This window comes from Pogoniulus pusillus, chromosome 29, assembly GCF_015220805.1.
Source record: "Pogoniulus pusillus isolate bPogPus1 chromosome 29, bPogPus1.pri, whole genome shotgun sequence".
NCBI lineage: Eukaryota > Metazoa > Chordata > Aves > Piciformes > Lybiidae > Pogoniulus > Pogoniulus pusillus.
The window spans coordinates 1,709,588-1,730,013 of record NC_087292.1 but is presented as its reverse complement, the minus strand read 5'-3'; the positions used below and the strand labels follow the sequence as shown (position 1 = coordinate 1,730,013).

The following is a 20,426-nucleotide window of genomic DNA, read 5'->3' as shown; positions in this document are numbered from 1 at the left end:
AGGGATTGGCACAAGCTGCCCAAGGGGGTATTGGAGAAACCTATGGCCATGGCACTTGGGGCCAGGGTTTGGTGGTGCTGGGTTAAGAGTTGGGTTGGATGACCTCAGAGGGCTTTGCCAACCCAAACCTGTGGCCCTTCAGAATCTGAAGGGAGCCTACAAGAAAGCTGGGGAGGGACTTTTTAGGCTGTCAGGTAGTGATGAAACTGAGGGGAATGGATCTAAGATAGAAATGCAGCCAGCACCAGAAGAAGGGGACACAGCCTCAAGCTGTGCCAGGGCAGGTTGAGGCTGGATGTTAGGAGGAAGCTCCTGGCAGAGAGAGTGATTGGCATTGGAATGGGCTGCCCAGGGAGGTGGTAGAGTGGCTGTGGCTGGAGGTGTTGCAGCCAAGCCTGGCTGGGGCACTGAGTGCCATGGTCTGGGGGACTGGATAGGGCTGGGTGCTAGGTTGGGCTGGCTGAGCTTGGAGCTCTCTGCCAGCCTGCCTGATTCTCTGATTCTATGAAATGGGTAGATCCAGACTGGATGTTAGGAAGAAGTTGTTCAGCATGAGAGTGGTGAGAGCCTGGCACAGGTTGCCCAGGGAGGTGGTGGAAGCCTCATCCCTGGAGATGTTTAAGGCCAGGCTGGATGTGGCTGTGGGCAACCTGACCTAGAGTGAGGTGTCCCTGCCCACGGCAGGGGATTGGAACTGGATGATCCTCGAGGTCCCTTCCAACCCTGACTGATCCTACAACCTCTTAACATACAACTGCTTCTCTATACACACAGCTACTCAGACAATGCTCAGGTGAGTAAGGTTCACATTCGGGCTGCTAGAGGGCTGTGGTCAGAGGGCAGGCAGCAGCAGCAGCAGCTCCTAGCACTGCCTCAATCCCCCTCCCAAAGCAGCCAGCAGCCTGCGCAGCACAACTCCCTGCACTGCAAGCCACAAGGTGGAGATCTCTGGCCAAGCAGATGCCAGGGGAGTCTCGCAGCCAGCCCAAGGTTACAATTAACACTTGGAGCCCTTGCATCAAGCCAATTTCTTCTGTTTGTTTTTGAAGGTTTGACAGAAATGTCACTAGTGGAAAAATGAAGTCAAGAGCACTGGTTAGCCACAGAGCTGGACACACCTGGCTGCAAACCCACTAAAAGAGACTGACTTCATTAGCAGCAGGGACAGCAGAGTAAAATTTATACCTGAAATATGCCTGCAGCAGTAGAATTTGCTGAGGCCAGAGGCTCTCAGGGTGTTTTTACAGCTGTGTCAAGTTTGGGTTTCTGACTCTTGTGGACGTTCAGGAGTGCTGAAGGAGCTCAGACCAAACAGGTCCCAAAACTTTGGAGCTTGAGATTTAGATCTCGGCAATTTAACAACCAGGGCTGGAAATGATACAAACTCCACTTGGAGCTGGAGCTGATGGAAATTAGGAGTTAAAATGCCTCAGGTTCTCTCACTTCGGGCTCCAGGGCAGTTGGGTATTTAAGAGCAGGCACCAAACAAGTATACACCAAGTTCTGCATGGGCAGCAGTGTGCCCTGGGAGGCAGGAGGGGCAGTGGGGTCCTGGGGGGCATTCAGAAGAGTGTGGCCAGCAGGGCTAGGGAGGTTCTCCTGCCCCTCTGCTCTGCCCTGCTCAGGCCTCACCTGGAATCCTGCATCCAGCTCTGGGCTTCCCAGTTCAACAGGGACAGGGATCTGCTGGAGAGAGCCCAAGGGAGGGCTCCAAGGATGCTGCAGGGACTGCAGCACTGCCTGAGGAGGAGAGGCTGAGAGCCCTGGGGCTGAGAGTCTGCAGAGGAGAAGGCTGAGAGGGGACCTGAGCAATGTCTGTAGGTAGCTGAGGGCTGGGGGGCAGGAAGGGAGGCACAGGGACAGCCTCTGCTCACCTGTGCCCTGCCACAGGACAAGGGCAAGGGAGGGAAACTGCAGCACAGGAGGTTGCAGCTCAGCATGGGGAAGAACTTCTTGGCTGGAAGGGTCCCAGAGCCCTGGCACAGGCTGCCCAGAGAGGTTGTGGAGTCTCCTTCTCTGGAGCCTTCCCAGCCCTGTCTGGGTGTGTTCCTGTGCCACCTGTGCTGGATTCTCTGCTCCTGCTCTGGCCAGGGCTGGGCTGGCAGATCTCCAGAGGCCCCTTCCAGCCCCTGCCATCCTGTATCAGTATCAGGGCAGGAATCCATTGGCTGCATCAAGTGTGGGAGTTGTTGCTGGGTATGGAAACGAGCGAACTGCAGCTCTGTCAGCAGCTCAGGCTAAGGGCACCCAAGCAGCAGTTCCATACAGCAGCAGTGATACACTCCCTGCCCATCCAGCCTGGCTGCCTCCCTCCCTGGCTCTCCTTCTGGCACATCAGCACAGCTGCTCCTGTACCTGCAGGAGTTCTCTCTTGAAGCAGCTCCTGCCTGCCTGGACCTTTTTGTTTCTCAGGGCTGTTTCCCAAGGAACTTTCCAAGTCAGTTCCTTAAGCAGACTGAAGTCTGCCCATGCACAGTCCAGTGTGGAGGTTCTGTTGATGTCCCTCCTGGTTTCACTCTCTAATTTCATGGTCACTGGACCCCAGGCAGCCTCCCACCCCCAGCCCCTCTCTATTTGTGAGCAGCAGGTCAAGCAGGGCTGCACCCCTGGTAGGCTCATGTAACAGCTGGGATAAGAAGTCATCCTCCACACACTCTAGGAACTTTCTAGACTGCCTCTTCTCTGCAGTATTAAAGTCCCAGCAGATGTCTGGCAGGCTAAAGTTGCCCACAAGAACAAGGGCAGGAGATCTTGAGGCAGCCTCCAGCCTGTCTGTGTCCCTTGGGCTATTACAGGAACCACTGCAATCTCATCCTCATCACTGCACTGCCTGCTCAGTACTATTGCAAAGACAGACTGGGAAGTTTAAAGTTAAGGATCAAGTGGGAAGATGCCTCGGTGCCAAGACAGAGAATGAATGGCATCAAACTGAAGAGCTCTTCATGCTTGCATCACACAGAACCCCCCACAGCCTCCACTGCAGAGAGATGTTGAGGTGCTGGAAGGTGTTTGGAGAAGGGCAGCAAGGCTGGGGAGGGGCCTGGAGCACAGCCCTGTGAGGAGAGGCTGAGGGAGCTGGGGGGGTGCAGCCTGCAGCAGAGGAGGCTCAGGGCAGAGCTGATTGCTGCCTGCAGCTGCCTGCAGGGAGGCTGTAACCAGGTGGGGTTGGGCTCTGCTGCCAGGCAGCCAGCACCAGAAGAAGGGGACACAGCCTCAAGCTGTGCCAGGGCAGGTCTAGGCTGGATGTTAGGAGGAAGTTCCTGGCAGAGAGAATGATTGGCACTGGAATGGGCTGCCCAGGGAGGTGGTGGAGTGGCTGTGGCTGGAGGTGTTGCAGCCAAGCCTGGCTGGGGCACTTAGTGCCATGGTCTGGTTGGTTGGGCAGGGCTGGGTGCTAGGTTGGGCTGGATGAGCTTGGAGCTCTCTTCCAACCTGCTTGATTCTCTGATTCTATGATCTATTAACACTTGAGGCCCCAGACTGGGTGGAGAGATGAGCAGAGTGGCAGGGCTGTGGGGAGCAAAGGCACAGTTTGGTTTGCAGAAATGTGCTCCCCATTACAAAGAGCTGTCTGCCAGCACTACTGCTTTCCTTCCCCTTAGAGCCTCACTTGTAGAACCAGAGTCACAGAATTCTTTGGGTTAGAGAAGACCTCTAAGATCAGAGTCCAACCCTCAAGCCAGCCCCACCATGGCCACCAAACCCTGGCCCCAAGTGCCATGGCCACAGAGTTCTGGAACACCTCCAGGCATGGGCACTCCACCACCTTTCTGGGCAGCCTGTGCCAATCCCTGACCACTCTGGCACCAAAGACATTTGTCCTCCTCTCCAACCTAACCCTCCCCTGGCACAATTTCAGGCCATTTCCTCTCACCTGATCCTAGGGAGCAGAGCCCAAACCCACCTCACTGCAGCCTCCTTTCAGGGAGCTGTAGAGAGCAATGAGCTCTGCCCTCAGCCTCCCCTTCTCCAGGCCACACAAGCCCAGCTCCCTCAGCTGCTGCCCATAAGACATTTCCTCTGCAGCTTACCCCAAACCCTTAACTTTCTTTCCACTCAGCCTCCCGAAGACAACTCAGCCTTTGCAGCAGCCGCTTGTGGTGTGCTGCTGGAATCCACACCACCTCCCTACCTCCACTGCTGACTCCTCCCTGCAGATTCCCACTCTGTTCACAGCAGCATCCTCTTCTGCAACCAGAGGGTAAATCAACTCCTTTCAGACCAGTCAACACCTTCCATCAGGCCATGCTGCAGTCTCAGCGCCGCAGGGAGCGGAGCAGGCTGCGGGAACGACCTGTCGCAAGGCAGGGCTACACATTGAGCTACTAAAGATACCAACCAGCAGCTCCAGGTTGATTCTGAGGCACTGAAGGATGAGGAATCAGCGAGAGGATCAACTTACCCCCATCAACTTGCCGCGCTGCTCGATGTCCTCCCACATGCAGTGCACGATGTAGCGGCACATGTACTTGCCCGTGCGCCCCTCCTGCCGCATCCGCACCAGGCACATCCTGCGGGGACAGCAGCAGCAGGCTCAGGGCTCCTGCCTCTCCTTCAGCTCCAAAGAGGCAGGGAAACACAGCACAGCTCGTTTCACAGGGTTACAGGATGTCAGGGGCTGGAAGGGATCTCTGGAGAGCTGCCAGCCCAGCCCCTGCCAGAGCAGCAGCAGAGAATCCAGCAGATAGAATCAGAGAATCAGCCAGGTTGGAAGAGAGCTCCAAGCTCAGCCAGCCCAACCCAGCACCCAGCCCTGCCCAACCAACCAGACCATGGCACTAAGTGCCCCAGCCAGGCTTGGCTGCAACACCTCCAGCCACGGCCACTCCACCACCTCCCTGGGCAGCCCATTCCAATGCCAATCACTCTCTCTGATAACAACTTCCTCCTAACATCCAGCCTAGACCTGCCCTGGCACAGCTTGAGGCTGTGTCCCCTTGTACCAGACAGGGCTGGGAAGGCTCCAGGGAAGGAGACTCCACAACCTCTCTGGGCAGCCTGTGCCAGGGCTCTGGGACCCTTCCAGCCAAGAAGTTCTTCCCCATGTTGAGCTGCAACCTCCTGTGCTGCAGTTTCCCTCCCTTGCCCTTGTCCTGTGGCAGGGCACAGGTGAGCAGAGGCTGTCCCTGTGCCTCCCTTCCTGCCCCCCAGCCCTCAGCTACCTACAGACATTGCTCAGGTCCCCTCTCAGCCTCTCCTCTGCAGACTCTCAGCCCCAGGGTTCTCAGCCTCTCCTCCTCAGGCAGTGCTGCAGTCCCTGCAGCATCCTTGGAGCCCTCCCTTGGGCTCTCTCCAGCAGATCCTTGTCCCTGTTGAACTGGGAAGCCCAGAGCTGGATGCAGCATTCCAGGTGGGGCCCCAGCAGAGCTGAGTAGAGTGGGAGAAGAACCTCCCTGGATGTGCTGGCCACACTCTTCTGAATGCCCCCCAGGACCCCATTGGTCTCCTTGCCCCCCAGAGCAGACTGCTGTCCTAATTTCATATCTGTCTTAACTGTATGTGGGTTTGTGATGAAGAAACCTCCCCTGAGCTGGGTTTGGCTGAGCTGGAGTTAATCCTCCCCAGAGCATCTTTCCAGTGCTGTAGCTGGGTGCTGACCCCACACCAGCACTTGGCTGCTGCACCCAGGCTGTGCTTTTCCAGCATTCTTCCCCCCAGGAGCAGGCTGAGGGTTGGGTGAGACCTAGGGAGGGGACACAGCCAGGCCAGCTGACCCAAACTGCCCAAAGGGGTGCTCAGTGCCCTCTGGCATCAGCTCAGACACAAAAGCTGAGTGAAAGGAGGCAGTGTGGGGACATTGGTCGATGGGTTTTGGCCTCCAGGGCAGCTGCTTCACCTGTCAGAGCCCTGCTTCCCAGGAGTGATCCCACATCCTCTGCTGATGGGGAGCAGGGGACAGATCTTTGTTTGCTCTGCTTCCAGGTGCAGCCTTGGCTTTGGCTCTTCATCCTACTAAACTGCTTCCATCTTCATCCACAGACTTCTGGTCATATTTTCCCCTTCCCCCCTTTCATCTAAGCTTCGGTGGGCATCTGGCCCCAAGCCAAGGGCCAAAATAAACAGCTGCAATCTCTTCTGTTCTGTGCTCAAGAGTTGGATCTGCTGCATTTGGGCCAGCCCAGCTATGGAAGAGTGGCACTGGACTCTACTCTGTCTGTCAGTGCTGCAATCTAGTTAAAAAGCACTGCAATCTAAATTCCTCAGCCTTCAGAAGACCTCAGCCTTTGGAGCAGGAACAAATGCCTTGTCTAATGCTAGGCTGCAAGCCAGCTCTAATGCAGCTTTGCTCTGCTGAAGTGCTGGGAGTCCAGCCCAGCCAACCTGTGAGAGCTGCTGCAAGCTCCTTTCTTTTCCCAGATTCATATTAGCAACCTCCTAAACGACTTCAGCTCCAGGGGTAGTTTGGATCCATGTCTGAGCACTTGGCAAACCCCTGCCTGCTGTACATGCTGCTAGAAGTGTGCAAGCATGGTGACAGCTTCAGGAGAGCACCAGCTGCAGGCTGCACTACTCTCCTGGTCATCACTGAAGACTCCTGCACTCCAGTGCTGCTCTTCTGCCTACACAAGAAATCATCAGGACAAAAAAAAATGATCTCTTTTCCAACTTCTGTAGAGAGCAGGAACTGAAAGAGAGGCCAAGCCCTCAGCAGGCTGACAGAGCAATGCACCCTCTCCTGAGACCCCACCTGGAGCACTGTGCCCAGCTCTGGAGCCCCTGGGACAGGAAAGGTCTGGAGGTGCAGGAAGGTGTCCAGAGCAGGGCCAGGAGGATGAGCAGAGGGCTGGAGCTGCTCTGCTGTGGGGACAGGCTGAGAGAGTTGGGGCTGTGCAGGCTGCAGAGGAGAAGGCTTGGAGGAGACCTTACTGTGGCCTTGCAGTGTCTGAAGGGGGCTGCAGGAAAGCTGGGGAGGGACTTCTGAGGGTGTCAGGCAGGGATAGGAGTGGGGGGAATGGAGCAGAACTAGAAGTGGGTAGGTTCAGACTGGATGTTTAGGCATTAGGAAGAAGTCCTTCAGCATGAGGGTGCTGAGAGCCTGGCACAGGTTGCCCAGGGAGGTGGTGGAAGCCTCATCCCTGGAGGTGTTTAAGGCCAGGCTGGATGTGGCTCTGGGCAGCCTGATGTAGAGTGAGGTGTCCCTGCCTATGGCAGGGGGTTGGGAGCTGGATGGTCCTTGAGGTCCCTTCCAGCCCTGCCAGTTCTGTGGTCACCAGTGCCACCTTCTCTACCCCTCTGATCAGCTCTGCTCCTGTGTGTGGAGTCAGAAGGGGCTGTGCAGGACTGACTGAGCTGCTGTAGGTGAAGAGATGCTCCAAACTGGAGCTGAAGAATTCACTGCAGTGCAAAGAGAGATGCTGCAGGTGGGAAACTGCTCACAGGAGTCTCTTCCTACAGCTCACAAAACAACAGAGCTGAGGTGCTGGAGGCCACCACAAAGCAGCTGCACACCAACAATGGTGAATGTTCCTCAAGAGTGAAGAGGCAAAAAAAGCTTCTTTTTAATGTGTTCACTTTTTCAGGAGACCTAAGACCTGTGGCTTGGTGATTCATGAGTGTCAGTGCAACAGGGAGAACCAGAAGCACTTGTCCTGTGAGAGGACAGATGCCAACCCTCCTGATGGCTTCTGCCTTGTCTACTGATTAACTAAAGAGACTTTTTAACCTGCAGAAGAAGCAAAACTTAAGGCCACTGCTGAGCCCCAGAGACAAAACAAACTGAAAGGAACAAACCCTGCATGACCACAGAGTCCTAGAATGGGTTGGGTTGGAAGGGAGCTCGAAGCTCAGCCAGTTCCAACCCCCTGCCACGGGCAGGGACACCTCCTACCAGCCCAGGGTGCTCAAGGCCTTGAACACCTCCAGGCAGGGGGCATCCACAGCCTCCCTGGGCAGCCTGTGCCAGTGTCTCAGCACTCTCACGAGTTGGGAATGCCAGGCCAACGTTTTACAGCCTCTGGCCTTTTACCATGGGTTGCTGCTGCCAAAGAGCTTAAACCTTTGGATCAGCTGGGATGCTGGTTTGCTAAAGGAGATGCTACCAGTGCTGCACCCTCTGGGCTTCTGTTAGGCAGTGATGGCATGCACCAAGCTGCACTGCAAACCAGAGCTGCTGGGGCTTTTGTACTGCCTGCTCAAGGCCACGGCTGGGAAGGTTCTGAGGGAATGTGCTGCATGGATCTCCCTGACCACTCACAGTCAATTCCTGCAGGCATTCCACAGACTGAGGCAGGAATTTCTCCATTAAGGGGATCAGATGGGTGGGACTGGCTTGGTGAGGCATTTGGGGAGAGGGGATTCCCAGGATGGATTAGGAGCTCTGTAAAAACCTTAGCACATGCCTTGGCTGCTCTTCTTAGCTCTGCTTTTGCCCTGCTTATTGCAATGCACTCAGGAGATGATAGAATGCTCTGCTCAGATCCTTTTGGTACAACAGAAAGGGGGAAAGGTTGGGAATGGCAGGACTTGTAGTGCTGTACAGCTGCTTGATCTTGACACACTGGAACATAAGCCATGGGTTCAGAATGCCTAAGTGGAAAAGTACTGAGATCAGTAAAACAGAGGATGGAAACCACCTTAGGGATGCTGCAGCAGATGAAACAATGGAAAGCAGGAACCGGCGCTTTCGGTTAACCCTTGCTTACCCAGTGGCTAAGGTCTGTCCTGATGTCTGTCCTGATGTCTGTCCTGAGGCCTGTACTGAGGTCTGTTCTGATGTCTGTACAGAGGTCTGTCCTGATGACTGTACTGAGGTCTGTCCTGATGTCTGTACTGAGGTCTGTACTGAGGTCTGTCTTGATGACTGTACTCAGGTCTGTACTGAGGTCTGTCCTGATGTCTGTACTGAGGTCTCTACTGAGGTCTGTCTTGATGACTGTACTGAGGTCTGTACTGAGGTCTGTCTTGATGACTGTACTGAGGTCTCTACTGAGGTCTGTCTTGATGACTGTACTGAGGTCTCTACTGAGGTCTGTCTTGATGACTGTACTCAGGTCTGTACTGAGGTCTGTCTTGATGACTGTACTCAGGTCTGTACTGAGGTCTGTCCTGAGGTCTGTCTTGATGTCTGTACTGAGGTCTCTACTGAGGTCTGTCTTGATGACTGTACTGAGGTCTGTACTGAGGTCTGTCTTGATGACTGTACTCAGGTCTGTACTGAGGTCTGTCCTGATGTCTGTACTGAGGTCTGTCCTGATGTCTGTACTGAGGTCTCTACTGAGGTCTGTCCTGAGGTCTCTACTGAGGTCTGTCTTCCTGACCAGTAAGGCTTTGGCATGACCTTTCAGCTCATGTGTTAAGGTATATAACCAAGTGCTGACAGTACAACAAAGGGAACTCAGGTGGCATCAAGCTGCTCCCTGTCTCTCCATCACAGCACTCACAGTCAGTGATTGCTTCCTTAGCTCTAACCTAAACCTAACCTTCCCATGTGAAACCACTGCCCCTCACCCTGCCCCTCCACTCCCAGGGTAAGAGGCTCTCCTCCCCTTTCCTGCAGGGCTGTATCCCTTTTTCTGATTAGAAGCACACAAGTGAGTCCTGTATGAGAACCATTCCAGACAGACACCAAAGCTGCAGGAATTAAGCCTCTTGCCCAGACTCTGATTCCTAGATGGAGAGCTTTACAAACTGGCCCTGGCCACACCAGGGGCAGACAAGTGGAGAGAGGTCAGAAGAGTGGAGAGTCAGAGGCAGGACCAGCAGATGAACTATCCAAGGGAATCTGGACAGGGGGAGTGTGCAGAAGGAGAAGCTCAGCAGTCAGTGAAGGGAACATTGGGAAGCTTGTGGCAATTTCTGTCTCAGGGAACAGCTCACTGAGAGAGGTTCTCCTGCACCTCTGTTCTACCCTGCTGAGCCCCATCTGGAATGTTGCATCCAGCTCTGGGCTCCCCAGTTCAGGAGAGACAAGGATCTGCTGGAGAGAGCCCAAGGGAGGGCTGCAAGGATGCTGCAGGGACTGCAGCACTGCCTGAGGAGGAGAGGCTGAGAGCCCTGGGGCTGAGAGTCTGCAGAGGAGAAGGCTGAGAGGGGACCTGAGCAATGTCTGTAGGTAGCTGAGGGCTGGGGGGCAGGAAGGGAGGCACAGGGACAGCCTCTGCTCACCTGTGCCCTGCCACAGGACAAGGGAAACTGCAGCACAGGAGGTTGCAGCTCAGCATGGGGAAGAACTTCTTGGCTGGAAGGGTCCCAGAGCCCTGGCACAGGCTGCCCAGAGAGGTTGTGGAGTCTCCTTCCCTGGAGTCTTCCCAGCCCTGTCTGGATGTGTTCCTGTGCCACCTGTGCTGGATTCTCTGCTGCTGCTCTGGCAGGGGCTGGACTGGCAGATCTCCAGAGGTCCCTTCCAACCCCTGACAGCCTGGGATCTGGGATTCCTCAGGCTTACACTGAGGCAGTCACAGCTCTGCTCCTGTCCAACAGCAATTGTAGACTAGCAAATAACTGAGATGGCATCAGGAAATTAATCCTCATCTTGCTCATGGAAAGCTGACAAATCTTTCTGCTCAGTGGTCCAAAGTCAGAGAGCAGCTGCCAGTCACCAGCACTTCCACAACAGAAATGCACAAAGAAACAACATTTGGATGTCTGCCTTCCACCAGTTTCAAAACCTTTGCTCCTCTTCTGCATTTACATAACTGAGCTGGATACCAACCTCAGTGTGAGTATCCCAAAATCTGCCCCAATATTAACAAGTCAAAAAGAAAAAGACTCAGCTGAAAAGATGAATTTTGGACTGAGAAAAGTGCATCTCAGCCCAGAGCTGGAGCACTGAGAAGAGTTTTGGGACCCACTGTGCAAAAAAGATGTGGGCAGGCTGGAAAATGTCCAGAGAAGGGCCAGGAGAGTGCTCAGAGCACAGGCAGCCCTCTGCCATGTGGGGAGAGGCTGAGAGAGCTGGGGGAGGGCAGCCTGGAGAAGAGAAGGCTCAGGGCAGACCTTAGCACCATGGACCAGGTCATACAGGGAGGCTCCCAGCAGGATGGAGACTCCCTTAGGACAAGCAGTGCCATGGGCAGGACAAGGGCTGGTGGGGACAAGCTGCTGCTGGGGACATTGGCACTGCACTGCAGCAGGAAATGTTTCCCATCAGCACAGGCAGGCACTGGGATCACCTGCCAGGGGCAGCAGTGCAGTGCCCTGTGCTGGGCAGTTGGGAGGCTCAGCCTGGCAGGGTGCTGGGGCAGCTCCTGGCAGCTCTGCTGGCACCTGAAGAGCTTGGGGCAGCTGATCCCTGGGGTCCCTTCCAGCCTGGCACTCTGGCACCCTGTGATTGAATTTCTTTTTGCTGACTACACAAGCTCAGGGGAAAAAGAGAGGAAGAACAGTTCCTACCCCTCAGTGGTGCTGAAGCAGGAGGAGAGAGAGCAGAGCACAGCCCAACAGCCAACAACTGGGCACTGACGAGCAGCAGACCTGGAGCGGTGCTGAGAGTCAACCCTGCTACTCCTCAAGCCTAAAAGGCAGCTCTGTGTTTGGCTGTGTGGTGCTGTCAGAGCTGTTCTGCAGCACCACGAGTGAGATCATGGAATTCCTGCAGTTTATTTGAAAGCCTGAAACAAAATCAAGTTTGTTCCTACACCTGCTGGCTGAGCTTTAATAGCCACAGCTTCTTGCAAGGCTGTAACCTTCCAACCAGATCAACACAGCCTGGAACATTTCACCCTGGCACTACAGAATCTGCTCTGTACTTCAGGCAAACCCTGACTCATCTTCAGCAAACCACCTAAATGATTCCAAACTATCTTTAGGAAGCTGCCTGCCTGCCCTGGCTTGGCTTGAGTCATTTCTGCTGTGTTGGAGTTATGTGGAGAGATTGTGTTAGAAGGAAATTCTGTGAATGAAGGCCTGAAAAGAGGAGCCTGTGTGCCTCAGGCCAGCCCAGAGCACACAACCACAGAGTGGCTGCAAGGGACCTCTGGAGATTCTTGCCCAGCTGGCCAAGGAGGCCAAAGGCATCCTGGGCTGGCTCAGGAGCAGTGTGGGCAGCAGGACAAGGGAGGTTCTTCTGCCCCTGTGCTCAGCACTGCTCAGGCCACCCCTGGAGTGCTGTGTCCAGTTCTGGGCTCCTCCATTGCAGAGAGCTGTTGAGGTGCTGGAAGGTGTTTGGAGAAGGGCAGCAAGGCTGGGGAGGGGCCTGGAGCACAGCCCTGTGAGGAGAGGCTGAGGGAGCTGGGGGGGTGCAGCCTGCAGCAGAGGAGGCTCAGGGCAGAGCTCATTGCTGCCTGCAGCTGCCTGCAGAGAGGCTGTAGCCAGGTGGGGTTGGGCTCTGCTGCCAGGCAGACAGCAGCAGAAGAAGGGGACACAGCCTCAAGCTGTGCCAGGGCAGGTCTAGGCTGGATGTTGTTAGGAAGTTGCTGGCAGAGAGAGTGATTGGCATTGGAATGGGCTGCCCAGGGAGGTGGTGGAGTGGCCGTGGCTGGAGGTGTGTAGGAGGAGGCTGCATGAGGCACTTGGTGCCAGGGTTAGTTAATTAGAAGGTGTCAGGTTGGAGGTGTTCAGGACCAGGCTGGATGAGGCCTTGAGCAACCTGTTCCAGTGGGAGGTGTCCCTGCCTATGGCAGGGGGTTGGAACTGGCTGAGCTTTGAGCTCCCTTCCAGCCTAAACCATTCTGATTCTATGGTCTCAAAGCTCTTTTCCAACCTGGTTAATTCTGTGATTCTTTGGTCACTGAGTCCAACCTCCCTGCCAGAGCAGGGTCACCCAGGACAAGTCACAAAGGAGCACACCCAGATGGGGCTTGAAAGTCTGCAGAGACTGTCTCTGAACACCCCCAGGGAGGGGACATCCACAACGTTCCTGGGCAGCCTATTCCAGAGTCTCACCACCCCTGTACTAAGGAACTTCTTCCTAAGGCCCAGTCTAACCTAAAGGAAGGAAATGAAAGGCAGGTGAAGTTTAAAGCCCTTTTCACCAGGGAACAGTGAGAAAAACCTGCAAAGCTCAAGGCTCTTCTGTACTTGACTCCACTGCTTTCATTAAGTGGCTCCTTTCAGTGCCTCTGCTGATTTATTCCTCCTTTAGCTGCTCCACTTTTCAATATATTGAGGAGAAAAGAAGGATGGAAGGGGGTAAAAAATGAGGCAAGGAATTAAGAGGCCTGTGCTTAAGTGCAGCTATTTCAGTAGAAGCTTTCTGTCAGCTGAAGGTAAGTCTGAGGACTTCAGTTTCCTGCAAGCTCTGGCACTGCAGTGCCTTCTGCATGCCTCTGACCTTTCCCAGCATGGAATGCTGGAGGAAAACCTGAGCCCTTTGGCTACTGTTCCCCCAGATGAAGAAAAACAACCCAACCCCCACCCCCAGCTACCCTTGGTAGTGAAGGTGCAAAATACAGAATCACAGAATGAAGCAGGCTGGCAGAGAGCTCCAAGCTCAGCCAGCCCAACCTAGCACCCAGCCCTGCCCAACCAACCAGACCATGGCACTAAGTACCCCAGCCAGGCTTGGCTGCAACACCTCCAGCCACGGCCACTCCACCACCTCCCTGGGCAGCCCATTCCAATGCCAATCACTCTCTCTGCCAGCAACTTCCTAACAACATCCAGCCTAGACCTGCCCTGGCACAGCTTGAGGCTGTGTCCCCTTCTTCTGCTGCTGGCTGCCTGGCAGCAGAGCCCGACCCCACTTGGCTACAGCCTCCCTGCAGGCAGCTGCAGACAGCAATGAGGTCATATTTGCCAACTTAGCAAAGCAAAGGGAGAGGTGAGAGAATAAATGGAGGTGCTGGAACCTGTTTGACAGCTCCTGATGAGCAGCAACTTCAACTACCACAAATCCTCCCAATGGAAGAGACTTTTACACCACTTAAAGAATTGAAACTTTCCCTAAGAACACTCAAGTCAGAGTTTTTTTTTTCACAGAGGCTGAGCAAAGCTCTTGGAGAACTGATGGCAAAGATCATTCTGGTCCTGAGAGACTCAGAGATGGTCAAGATATGAACTTCCCTAGGGGGCACCTTCTGACCTTCTGTAGAAAGCTGCCACCATAAGGGTGGGTAAGACACTGGAACAGGTTTGCCCAGGGGTGCTTGAGGAAGCTTAGAGCTGAATGTGGTGAGACTTTAAATATTATTAGCCTTTAAATCAATCCTGGATCTATCTTTGCAAGATTTATCTTCTTCAAGAAAGATTTGGAGGTGCTGGAAGGTGTCCAGAGAAGTGCCACAAGATGCTGGAGCTGCTCTGCTATGGGGACAGGCTGACAGAGTTGGGGATGTTCAGTCTGGAGAAGGCTCTGAGGAGACCTCACTGTGGCCTTCCAGTGTCTGATGGGGGCTACAGGAAAGCTGGGGAGGGACTTTTGGAGGTGTCAGATAGTGATAGGACTGAGGGGAATGGAGCAAAACTAGAAGAGAGTAGATTCAGATTAGATGTTAGGAAGAAGTTGTTCAGCATGAGGGTGCTGAGAGCCTGGCACAGGTTGCCCAGGGAGGTGGTGGAAGCCTCACCCCTGGAGGTGTTTAAGGCCAGGCTGGCTGTGGCTGTGGGCAGCCTGATGTAGTGTGAGGTGTCCCTGCCCATGGCAGGGGGTTGGAGCTGGATGACCCTTGAGGGCCCTGCCAGCCCTGCCAGCTCTGTGACTGTGAGTACAGAGCATGGCCCTGAGCAGACTGCAGACTGAAAAGCAATCTTTGTGTTCTCTGACAGGAGAAGTGCCCCACACACTGCTGCCATCGGGGAGCTGAGCTGCAGAGCCAGGTGAGGAGCAGGCAAGCTGGCACCCAGAGCTGCAGTGGCTGTGCTGCTGGGCACAGCTTCTCCTGCTGCTGCAGCCTCAGGCTCCTGTTGGGCTGGCAGGAGCTGAGGCTGGATGTGGCTCTGGGCAACCTGATCTAGAGTGAGGTGTCCCTGCCCATGGCAGGAACTGGATGATCCCTGGGGTCCCTTCCAGCCCTGAGGGGACTGGAACCTCCATGAGGAAAGGCTGAGAGCATTGGGGATGTTTAGTCTGGAGAAGAGCAGCCTGAGGGGGACCTCATCAATGCTGATCAACTGTCCTGCTGCAGAGGCTCCAGAGGAGGCCAGCAAGAGGAGCAGAGGCTGCAGAAGCTGTGCTGTGGGGCCAGGCTGGGAGAGTTGGGGCTGTGCAGCCTGGAGGAGAGAAGGCTGCAGGGAGAGCTGAGAGCAGCCTTGCAGTGCCTGGAGGGGCTGCAGGAGAGCTGGGGAGAGACTCTGGACAAGGGCTGGCAGTGGCAGGCTGAGGGCCAATGGCTTTGAGCTGGGAGAGGGGAGAGGGAGAGTGGAGCTGGGGAAGAGATTGTTGAGAGTGAGGGTGGGGAGAGACTGGCACAGGCTGCCCAGGGAGCCTGTGGCTGCCTCTTGCCTAGAGGTGTTCAGGGCCAGGCTGGATGAGGCCTTGAGCACCCTGGGCTGGTGAGAGGTGTCCCACTGGATGAGCTTCAGGGTTCCTTCCAACCACAGTTCTGTGATTCTAAACTGCAGTAATCAGCCAGTGGAATGTATCCCTCTGGAATGTATCCCACTGGAACATATCCCACTCTCATCCAGACCCCTGGAAGCCAACCCTGCTCACATGCAGCTCACCTTCCTGACAACTCTTACAGTACTATTTGACTTTTGACTTACCAGACATGCAGCTGGGCAACTAGAAACCATGAATTCAAAGTATCAGGCATGTGGCACCCTTGAGGGGAGGGGAAAAACAAACAAACACACACAAACAGAGAACCAACACTAAATGTTAATGCCAGTTCCATCACTGACTGCACCAACACCAAAATACACTTCAAGCAGCTTCCTCTCTGGCCCTGAGCAGTGCAGAGCTCCAGCAGAGGGCTTCAAATCAGGAGCATGCAGCCACAGGGTGCTGGAGATGCTGAAAGGTGCCATGGGTGTGGAACTTGCTCAGATCATACTTACAAAGGGGGAACAACAATTCCAAAGTGGAGAATCAGACACCTGGATTCCAGCTCTGGGAGGACTCAGAGCAGGAGAAACAGGGAAGGATCAATGGATGCTCTGCTCCATTCCAATAGAATCAGAGAATTGGTTGGGTTGGCAAAGCCCTCTGAGGTCATCCAGCCCAGCCAGCATCACAGCACCACCATGGCCACCAAACCCTGGGCCCAGGTGCCATGGCCACACAGTGCTGGAACACCTCCAGGGATGTGGGAACCACCCCCCTGGGCAGCCTGAGCCAATCCCTGACCACTCCTGCAGCAAAGAAATTGTTCCTCACATCCAATTTAAACAATTTCAGGCCATTTCCCCTCCTTCCATGAGCTGAGAGAAGAGCCCAATCCCCACCTCACTCCAACCTCCTCTCAGGGAGCTGCAGACAGCAATGAGGTCTCCCCTCCAACTCCTCCACACCAAACACCCCCCAGCTCCCTCAGCTGCTCCTCCACTGGCTGCTCCTCCATACCCTTCCCCAGCACTGCTGCTCTTTAGTGCTGGAGGGCAGGGATCCATCCAGAGGGAGCTGGGCAGGCTGCAGAGCTGTGCCCAGGCCAACCTCATGGCATTCAACAAGGCCAAGGGGAAGGTCCTGCAGCTGGGTCAGAGCAATCCCAAGCACAGCTCCAGGCTGGGTGGGGAATGGCTGAGAGCAGCCCTGAGGAACAGACCCTGGAGGTCTGGGCTGATGCAAAGCTCCACAGGAGCCTGCAGGGTGAGTGCAGCCCAGACACAAGCCTGTGCTGGGCTGCAGCCAGAGCAGTGTGGGCACAGGGCAAGGGAGGGGATTCTGCCCCTTGGCTCTGCTCTCCTCACACCCCACCTGCAGTCCTGGGGGCAGCTCTGCAGCCCCCAGCACAAGCAGCATATGGAAGTGTTGGAGGCAGTGCAGAGGAGGCCACCAAGATGCTGAGAGGGCTGCAGCAGCTCTGCTGTGAGCACAGGCTGAGAGAGTTGGGGCTGTGCAGGCTGGAGAGGAGAAGGCTTGGAGGACAGCTTGGAGTGGCGCAGCAGCAGCAGCAGCAGCAGGAGGAGGAGGAGGAGGAGGAGGAGGAGGAGGAGGAGGAGGAAGAATGGGTTTGAAGTGGCAGAGGGGAGATTGAAGGTAGATGTCAGGAGGAAGTTGTTTGCAGTGAGGGTGGTGAGACACTGGCACAGGTTGAGGGTGATGAGAGCCTGGCACAGGTTGCCCAGGGAGGTTGTGGAGCACAGAATCACAGAGTGGGCACAGAGGAGCCAGATGAGGTTCCCCAGGGACAAGAGCAGAGTCCTGCCCCTGGGGAGGGATAACAAAGTGCAGCAGCCCAGGCTGGGAGGTGACTGCTGGAGAGCAGCCCCAAGGAGAGGGCCCTGGGGGTGCTGGTGGCTAACAGTTGCTCATGGCACAGCAATGTGCCCTGGGGGCCAAGAGGCCAATGGGATCCTGGGGTGCATTAGGAGGATGTGTCCAGCAGAGCCAGGGAGGTTCTCCTGCCCCTCTGCTCTGCCCTGCTGAGACCTCATCTTGAGCACTGCCTTCAGGTTTGGGCTCCCCAGTTGCAGAGGGACAGGGACCTGCTGGAGAGGGTCCAGTGGAGGGCTACAGGGATGGTGAGGGGTCTGGAGCACTGCCTGGTGAAGAGAGGCTGAGGGCCCTGGGGCTGCTTAGTCTGGAGAAGAGAAGGCTGAGAGGGGATTGGATCAATGTTTATAAGTGTCTGAGGGCTGCCAGGAGGGGGGGACAGGCTCTGCTCACTGCTCCCTGGGGTAGGACAAGCAGCAATGGATGGAAGCTGCAGCACAGGAGGTTGCAGCTCAACACAAGGGGGAACTTCTTGACTGGAAGGGTCCCAGAGCCCTGGCACAGGCTGCCCAGAGAGGTTGTGGAGTCTCCTTCTGTGGAGCCTTTCCAGCCCTGTCTGGATGTGTTCCTGGGTCCCTTCCAGCTCCTGACACCCTGGGATCTGTGAGCCTGGGAAGTGCTTCCCAACATCCAACCTAACCCTGGGGAAGTGCTTCCTAACATCCAACCTAACCCCGGGGAAGTGCACTGCAGTGAGGGCCCAGAGCTGCACACAGTGCTGGAGGTGAAGGCTCCCCAGTGCCAGCACAGGGCAGGAGGGCAGCCCCAGTCCATGGGCCCCGTGTCAGAGCAGAGCTGAGAGAGGCACCTGCCAAGCCAGGCTGCAGAAGGTCACCCTGCAGTGTGCACCCTCACACCACCCACTCCCAACTGCAGCAGCACTGAAGAAGGCTCTGTGAAGCCCTGGCTCTGGTCACACAGGGTTAATGAGCCCACAGCTGCCTTTACACCTGCAGGGATGTGTGATGGCCAAGGCCAGCTCAGGAGGTTTACAGCTCTCACAAAGAGCAGAGAAAGAGCTAATAAGCTCTCCAGAGAGCAGAGCTGAGCCCATGCAGGTCACCTGGAGATCTCAACAGCAGGCAGCTAGAGCCAGAAGTGCTGGGGGCAGGGAAGCATGAACACATCATCAGGTCTGCTCCAGCCAGCTCTGGCTCAGGCAGACCTCAGCTGGCTCCCAAGCAACACCATTGCTGCTCCTGGGGTTCCTGAGCAGGGCAGTCCACCAGCTGGGGGTGCAGCCCCACAGCAGCACCCTCAGGCACTCCTGAGCTCACTGCATGGCCTAAAGAAAGAGCTAAGAGTTGGTTCCTTCCTCTTCCTCCTGCCCAGGCTACTCTTTAGGGAGTGAGCAGCAGCCCTGGTTGAGGTGATCTTGCAAAAGGAGCAACTCAGAACACACAACCCCCAGCTCCTGCCTGACCTCCTGTGATGAAGAGAAAGGTGAAGGTCCTGCTCCATGCCACATCCCCCACCCTTAACCCTGCCCTCCTCACCAGCTCCTTCATGCCACAGCTGCAGCTCTCACCCTCCATGTCCCACTGCTTCACTGCCACAGCAAAGCAGCCACTAACAAACCAGGCTGGTTGCCTCCAGGAACCTCAGCAGGTCACCAGAGGACAAGATTCATCCAGAGAAGCAGAGATGTGGCTGGGTTGGAAAAGGTCTCTGGTGCAAGTGTGGCCAGGGCAAGGCACAGCCTGCCCGGGGAGGTGGTGGAGTCCCCAGCCCTGCAGCTGCTCCAGAACCTGCACAGGCTGCAGAGGTGGCACAAGCTAACCCCAGGAGGTTCAACAAGACCAAGGGCAAGGTCCTGCAGCTGGGTGGAGGCAATGCCAAGCACAGATCCAGGCTGGGCAGTGCCAGGCTGGAGAGCAGCCCTGAGGAGAGGGACTTGGGGGTGCTGCTGGAGGAGAAGCTCAGCAGGAGCCAGCAGTGTGCACTTGCAGCCCAGAAAGCCAAGCAGAGCCTGGGCTGCAGCAGCAGCAGTGTGGCCAGCAGGGCCAGGGAGGGGATTCTCCCCCTCTGCTCTGCTCTGCTGAGAGCCCACCTGGAGTCCTGCATCCAGCTCTGGAGCCCCTGGGACAAGAGGGCTGTGGAGATGCTGGAGAGTGTCCAGAGCAGGGCCAGGAGGATGCTGAGAGGCTGCAGCAGCTCTGCTGTGAGCACAGCCTGAAAGAGTTGGGGCTGTGCAGGCTGGAGCAGAGGAGGCTCCCAGGTGACCTTCTGGTGGCCTGCCAGGATCTGAAGGGGGGCTCCAAAAAAGCTGGGGAGGGACTTTTGAGGCTGTGAGGGAGTGGCAGGAGTGGGGGGAATGGAGCAAAGCTGGAGGTGGGGAGAGTGAGGCTGGAGGTGAGGAGGAAGTTGTTGAGCAGGAGAGTGGTGAGAGGCTGGCAGGGGTTGCCCAGGGAGGTGGTTGAGGCCCCATGGCTGGAGGTGTTTGAGGCCAGGCTGGCTGAGGCTGTGTGCAGCCTGCTCTAGGGTAGGGTGTCCCTGGGCATGGCAGGGGGTTGGGAGTGGCTGCTCCTTGTGGTCCCTTCCAACCCTGACTGACTCTATGAATCCATGGGAACCATGAGCCATGGCACCTGGGGGCAGGGTTTGGTGGCTGTGGTGGGGTTGGGTTGGTGGTTGGGTGGATGATCTTGAAAGCCTTTTCCAGCTTTAATGCTTCTGTGCTTCTTGCACCTGAAACACTTCCAGCACACAAACCCTCTGTGTGGTTTGTATCAGCTCAGGCTGGTGGAGGACAGCAGCAGCTGTGGCTTGGCTCCTTTGGTGTCCCTGTAAGCAAAGCCATTTGGCTGCCTAGGCTGGGAGGGGAGTGCTGTGTTAAAGGAGGCTTGGAAGGGAACTCAGGAGGTCTTTGAATACATTCTTCTGCCTCAGGCAGCACTGATGATACCTGTGGGGTTCCTGGGACATCAAATAGCTCAATCTGCTCCTGCAAACTCATCAACTGATGATGACTCTCAAAAGAAATCTTTCCAGAGTCACAGAACCTGAGAACTGTTTGGGCTGGCAGAGCCCTCTGAGATCATCCACTCCAACCCTCAACCCAGCACCACCAAGGCCACCCAGCCCTGTCCCCAAACGCCTGGAACACCTCCAGCCATGGGCACTCCACCACCTCCCTGGGCAGCTCCCTAACCCTCACCACTCTGGCACCAAA

General features: G+C 55.9%; 1 protein-coding gene across 2 annotated transcripts in view; it reads right to left on the bottom strand.

Moving 5' to 3' along the window:
- The window catches only part of LOC135188373 (ubiquinol-cytochrome-c reductase complex assembly factor 1), a 69,932-nt gene that overhangs the window by 25,574 nt on the left and 23,932 nt on the right, over positions 1–20,426 (bottom strand). For both annotated transcript variants that reach the window (XM_064167774.1, XM_064167775.1), the window contains 2 exons: positions 15,583–15,640; positions 4,403–4,511 (listed from right to left, as the gene is read on the bottom strand). In XM_064167774.1, the coding sequence (XP_064023844.1) occupies positions 4,403–4,511; positions 15,583–15,640 (167 nt within the window). The remainder of the gene's footprint in view (positions 1–4,402; positions 4,512–15,582; positions 15,641–20,426) is intronic.